This window comes from Colobus angolensis, unplaced genomic scaffold, assembly GCF_000951035.1.
Source record: "Colobus angolensis palliatus isolate OR3802 unplaced genomic scaffold, Cang.pa_1.0 Scaffold567, whole genome shotgun sequence".
Taxonomy (NCBI): Eukaryota; Metazoa; Chordata; class Mammalia; order Primates; family Cercopithecidae; genus Colobus; species Colobus angolensis.
The window spans coordinates 492,635-499,132 of NW_012119232.1; the positions used below are offsets into that span (position 1 = coordinate 492,635).

At 52.2% G+C, this 6,498-nt stretch overlaps 1 protein-coding gene across 2 annotated transcripts; it reads left to right on the forward strand.

Annotated features, from left to right (window-relative positions):
- The first annotated feature begins 90 nt into the window (after positions 1-90).
- Positions 91-4,837, forward strand: NPY4R (neuropeptide Y receptor Y4). Of its 2 annotated transcripts, XM_011961726.1 has the most exons (3): positions 91-294; positions 2,079-2,226; positions 3,242-4,837. In XM_011961726.1, the coding sequence occupies exon 3, from the start codon at positions 3,301-3,303 to the stop codon at positions 4,426-4,428; it is 1,128 nt and encodes a 375-aa protein (XP_011817116.1). In that variant the 5' UTR covers positions 91-294; positions 2,079-2,226; positions 3,242-3,300; the 3' UTR covers positions 4,429-4,837. The 2 variants fall into 2 exon arrangements, with proteins under 2 accessions (XP_011817116.1, XP_011817117.1); XM_011961727.1 differs by lacking the exon at positions 2,079-2,226.
- Positions 4,838-6,498: the final 1,661 nt, after the last annotated feature.

A 6,498-nucleotide genomic window follows, 5' to 3' on the forward strand; every position in this document is an offset into this window, starting at 1 on the left:
TGGCAGCCGCTCCGCTCCTCAGGCAGGCAGCATCGGCACAGCAGGAGCAGGCGAAGCAGGCGCGGCTCTGCGCCGCGCCTAATGCCTCCTGGGCGCAGGAGTGCAGCCGGGGGCGGGGCCGAGGAAGCCCCCATATGAACTCTCCGGGAAGCCGGGCGCCCTGCCTGCCCTTGGCCTAGGGCGCAGAGCGTCACACTGGATCTGGGGAGCATCCTGCCCCCACTGTGGACCTCAGTCTCCTCACCTGAGACATGGGCTGTCACATCCTCACCCTGTAAGCTGTGAGCCGAGGAGGTAAGGGGTGCATCTGAGGTGTCTGGGCGCTATCGGTGTTAGGATATAGTAGCTTTTGCTGAGATTTCAGGAGACAAAGCAAAGGGCCTTCCCTACTCTAACCCCACTGGGAGATTAGCATTGTGTGTATGATTCATTAGTTTTCCTCTGATTGACTGGGAAGGCAGGCTGCAGGGGGTCCCTGCTGGGGCTTGCAGCTGGTTCTAGTTTTTGATCTGGAGAGCTGCCTGGGGACAAATGTAGAGACACCATTTTACTGACCTCCTACACTCGCCACCCCCTTGGGTGTGCCTGAGGGACTTGAGGTTCCCTGGTCCTCACTGGTCAGCGTACCCTAAGCCCAGCAGCACCAGGCAGATGCCTAACACCACCTTTTCAGTGTTCCTCCTCCTCCTGTCTTGGCCCTCTCCTCCAATCCATTTTCTATATCCAAGTGATCTTACTGGAATGGACCTGGCCTTGCTGGTCTGGCCCACCACTCCAGCTTCATCATCTGCCACCCTGGAGCCTGTTATTCTGGTTACTTTTCCCAGCAGGCTCTGCTCCTTCCTGCCTCTGTGCCTTTGCACATGCCGTTCCTTGCACCTTGAGTTCCCTCCTCTCCCTGTCCCTTTGGCTGGTTGACTCCTCTTCAGCCATCGAGCCCTGTACCATTGCCACCTCTTCTCCCATCTCCCTGCTCCTTCTCTGATCTCTCAACTCACAGGCCTCTCTTTCATATTGGTGTTGGCAATGGCAGTGAGTTCTATCTGCATTTGTGCTGGTCAGACCCTCTGTTCTGGGAGGGCCATGGCTGTATAAGTCATCTTTGCAGCCCTTGTTTCTAGCCCAGGAATTGACACATACTTATTGAGTGGGTGAATGAAGCAGTGAGCATTTTCTGGAGCCCTCTTAGCCCAGTCCTTCCACTCTGATCCTGCTGTAGGTGGTCAGTTCAGGATGAATGGTGTTTCTCCACACTCCTGGCTGAGCCCTGCTGATGGTCACCCAGAGCCTTGGGTTCTGGCCCATTTGCTGCTTCTGAGTGCAGTGCCTCTGCCACAGGTTCATGCAGCTGGGGCTGCTCTTTATCTTATATTGGGCCTTGTGTTTGCCTCTAGAATAGTTTATTTTGTCATGTTCAGCCCCAAATGGCCCTTTTTGCCAGAAGACCATAGTGCCGGAGAAATCTTCCTGCCTTCGAGATCTGGTTCCTAAATAACCAGACTGTAAACTATCAGGTAAATTCACAGCTTGATCTTTTAAATGACCAAATGAGACTCATCTTTTTTTTTTTTTTTGAGACAGAGTCTTACTCTGTTGCCCAGGCTGGAGTACAGTAGTGCACTCTCTGCTGACTGCAACCTCTGCCTCCCAGGTTCGAGTGATTCTCCTGCTTCAGCCTCCCATGTAGCTAGGACTACAGGCTTGTGCCACCACACTTGGCTAATTTTAGTATTTTCAGTGGAGACGGGGTTTCACCATGTTGGCAAGGCAGGTGTTGAACTCCGGACCTCAGAGACTCATCATTATAAGTAGATCAAATGCACAGTGAGTGACATTCATGACAGCCGACAAACAGAATTTACTGAACTCTGGTTGATTTTTGGCCTTGTACTCTGCAAAAACTGCCTTAACGTACCAATTGATCATGAAAAAAATATGTATGTTCAAAAATACATATGGCCATTATATGAGACTTAAAGAATATCTCAAATAGGGTTTTCTGCTATAAATAGTGTTTTACAAGATGGGGTCCAAGGGCCATGTGTGTCAGAATCACATAGTCTACTTGTTAAATACAGATTCCTGGCCCCCATCCTGGACTCACTTAACTACATCTCCTGGTGGAATGGCCCTGGGATCTGCACTTTCAACATGCTTCTGGAATGATTCTGATGTTTACTGAAGGTTGAGAACTGTGGGATTAATAATGACTAGAGAATCTGAGAGGTGAGTCACAATGATGTATGTAGTGGTATGGTGCTTCCCATGCAAAACATCCATCATTGGCACTACCACGGGGGAGCTCTGGAGTCTAAATTCCAACCCAGTCTTGGCAGGGGGTCCGTTGTGCTGAGGAGGTCTTGGGGAAGGGACAGTCTGTACCAGGGCATAGAGATGTGGAACAGTCTGGTGTGCTTGTGAGCTGCACACTGCATCAGGTGACTTGAACATAGTCATGGAGTGGGTTCTGGGGAGGACACTGGGCACCTGTGACTTTGGCCAGGTATGTGTGTGCACATAGTGGGTGGTAGGAGGAAGCTGGTGTGCTGATGAGCCAGGCTTTTCATACTGGGCAGTCTTCAACTTTGCCAGGTATCGCTTAGAAAACAAGGCTGGCAGGGCAGGGAGGGGCTGAGACCAGGAGGGTGCACTGAGTGTGGATCCCTGAGGCTTTAGCTCTATCTTGAAGGGAATGGGGTGCCGTGGAAGGACACAAGCAATCGTGTGCAGAGTGGCATTTATTGCTGTCTCCGTTCAGATAAAATGTGACAAGGGGCATTCTACCCATCCTCCCTGAACAATTCTGTCACTAAACTCTGCATACAGCACTCCAACTTCTTCATCATCAGAACAGCCTCAAATCCTGAGGCCAGAGGGAATTGGTAGAACAAGTTCTGGCATTTTGTAACGGGGCCCTGTTACTGATTAACTGTGTGACTATGGGCAAGTTGCTTTCCATCTCAGGGTCTTAGATTCCTCATCTATGAAATGGGTTGATAAACTAGGAATAAACTAGCTAATAGACGAAAGCGCTGAGCACAGTAGCCAGCATGCAACAAGTGCTTCTAACAGGGTAGCAATCATTGGATGCCAGTGTCTTACCATGAGCCTTAGGTAATAGCCCCTCCAGGTACCAGCCTTGGGTTGGAAGCAGCTGAGAGCCTTTCTACCTGGCCCTCCTCCTCCCTGGATTCTACCCTGGGCTTGATCCCTGAGTATTGTTTGTCTGTTTGCCTTGCAGGCATCATCCCTGAAGTGTATCACTTAGTTTGAGTGTCCTGGAATCTTTTCACATCCACCATGAACACCTCTCACCTCCTGGCCTTGCAGCTGCCAAAATCCCCACAGGGTGAAAACAGAAGCAAGCCCCTGGGCATCCCATACAACTTCTCTGACCATTGCCAGGATTCTGTGGACATGATGTTCTTCATCGTCACTTCCTTCAGCATTGAGACTGTCGTGGGGGTCCTGGGTAACCTCTGCCTGATGTGTGTGACTGTGAGGCAGAAGGAGAAAACCAACGTGACCAACCTGCTTATCACCAACCTGGCCTTCTCTGACTTCCTCATGTGCCTCCTCTGCCAGCCGCTGACTGCCATCTATACCATCATGGATTACTGGATCTTCGGAGAGACCCTCTGCAAGATGTCAGCCTTCATCCAGTGCATGTCGGTGACGGTCTCCATCCTCTCGCTCGTCCTTGTGGCTCTGGAGAGGCATCAGCTCATCATCAACCCAACAGGCTGGAAGCCCAGCATCTCTCAGGCTTACCTGGGGATAGTGCTTATCTGGGTCATTGCCTGTGTCCTCTCCCTGCCCTTCCTGGCCAATAGCATCCTGGAGAATGTCTTCCACAAGAACCACTCCAAGGCTCTGGAGTTCCTGGCGGATAAGGTGGTCTGTACTGAGTCCTGGCCACTAGCTCACCACCGCACCATCTATACCACCTTCCTCTTCCTCTTCCAGTACTGCCTCCCACTGGGTTTCATCCTGGTCTGTTATGCACGCATCTACCGGCGCCTGCAGAGGCAGGGGCGTGTGTTCCACAAGGGCACCTACAGCTTGCGAGCTGGGCAGATGAAGCAGGTCAATGTGGTGCTGGTGGCGATGGTGGTGGCCTTCGCTGTGCTCTGGCTGCCTCTGCATGTGTTCAACAGCCTGGAGGACTGGCACCATGAGGCCATCCCCATCTGCCATGGGAACCTCATCTTCTTGGTGTGCCACTTGCTTGCCATGGCCTCCACCTGTGTCAACCCATTCATCTACGGCTTTCTCAACACCAACTTCAAGAAGGAGATCAAGGCCCTGGTGCTGACTTGCCAGCAGAGTGCCCCCCTGGAGGAGTTGGAGCATCTACCCCTGTCCACAGTACACACAGAAGTCTCCAAAGTGTCCCTGAGGCTAAATGGCAGGTCCAATCCCATTTAATCAGGTCTAGGGCTTCTCCCCGCCGTGTCCCTTGCCAGGCTCTTTCACTTAGCTAAGTGGGCACACTGCAAGCTGGGGTGGCACCCCAGCATTCCTGGCTTTCTGGGGCCCAGATAGGCTGGCAAGAGCCATTTTTGCATCCGTTTGCATCGTGAAAACTGGCATTCTGATACTTCAGCTGTTTGTTCCTGGGAGAATTCTGAGCGCAGATTCCAGAGGTCACAGTAAGCCTTGCAGCTTGAGCTGAAAGATGCCAGAGCCGGAGATGTCTGCTGGCAGCAGGCAGGGTTCATTCTGGTGACACAGCAACAGATGCCTGGCCTGGGAACCCAGGGATTTCACCTCCATCAGTGACATCATGGGGTCACTGTAGGGTGAGGGAAGGAGCGCATAGAGTCAGAGCTCCAGACCTTGGTCAGCTCCTCACCTCTGTGAGAGATGGCGTATGGAGGCGCTTCAGAAGTAAAGAATTCCGTGAATGCAAAGCAGTGGGATTACTGTTATATCATTAGTGCATCCGGCTGAAGAGGACAGATCCAGTAGTCCTCTGCAGCAGAAATTCCAGGACTTACTTCCTACTCCATCCCTTTTCTCTATCACTGTGTCTTCCACCTTACATGGAAATCAGCCTGCAAGTTCCTCTCCTCGATGAGATGGCGAGCGCCCTGCAGGTGAAATCCATATCATCATGGGGCTTGTGTCTTACATGCCATGGACAGGCCCTGGCCCAAGGAGAGAGCTCCAGGGAAGTTTTCCATGGTGGGTTGATGGCAAAGGTGCCACTCACTGCTGAATGTTTGGCACTGGATAGGAGTCCAGCATGGGAAGGGGCCAGGGCTCAGGCTGCTGTAGCCACAGTCTCCTGCCTTCCCTTCCTTGCCTCCAAGGACCTCATCTGATACAGCAGCTGGACTGAGACTCTGTGGCTTTCTCCACTGTTGACCCACTACAGAGGCCTCCAGAACTCAAGGCCATGGCTGCAGCCTCCTTCACTCCGTGCTCTGACCACTGAGCTGACTTGCCCCAGATAATGTGCCACGAATCTTTCAAAGCTTCCTCAGGGTATTGGGCATCCCGGGCATCCCCGTGGCCTTCAGTAGGATCAGGGGCAGGGAGTCCTGGGAGTCTAACTTCATGGGGCACTGGCTGAAAAAAGCAGGGGTCCCCTTCCTCCAGCCAGCCAGGGAAAAAGGAGAAAGGGTTCCAATGAGTGTGAATATCTTACCTTGGGGGTTATGGCCTAGTTCTCTGGATGCTGAACCAGGCCCAAGGCTTCATCTATGTGTGGACCAGACAGCCTGTCCTTGCAAGGAAAGAAATGTCAAGACTGCTTCTGGGCTGCATTGGATGGGATGTCTGCACGGCTCTGTTGGCTCAGACCAACCCTCCAGCAGAGTGGACAGTGACTGGCCTACTATAGCCTCCCAGGGCAGGGTATTCATGTGCTGGAGCCCTGGAAGAGCCTCATCATAAGCCGGCATCGGTTCTGCACAGGGGGTCTGGCACAGGGCTCTCATGCCGACCAAGAACCCGTGGAACTGACATCCAAGACAAGTGCTCTTTGAGCCAGCAGCTCTCTTCCGGGAGCTGTTTATCTTATCGCTTCTTTTGGTCACATCTCCCATTCAGTTCCTTTGTTCATTTTTGTGTTGGATTTTGGGCAGATTTCTTGGGCCACTCGCTTGGACACAGCTTGTGCTTGTCCTGTGGTGCCATCTACTGCTGGCTGCTCCAGGTGACCACCTGCCATCAAAGCCCAGGCTCTGGGACCCATCTATTTTGTGAAAAGGCCACATGCACAAAGCAACCCCCAAATGCCAAAGGAGCCAAGAGACCAAAGAAGGAGGCAGACAAATCCAGTTTGTTGGTATTGAGTGTTTTATTGAGGGAACTTATAGGCAGAAGGGTGGTCTTGGGTGGCCATAAGACAGGCAGATCTCTGCACTGTTACTCATGGATCCAAGGCTTATATACCATAGAGAATGGATGTACGTGCTCCAGCAAGACAATGAAAGGCAATGCACCAGAGCAGGCAAGAATGCCATGTGCATCATAGCCCAGAATTTGCAC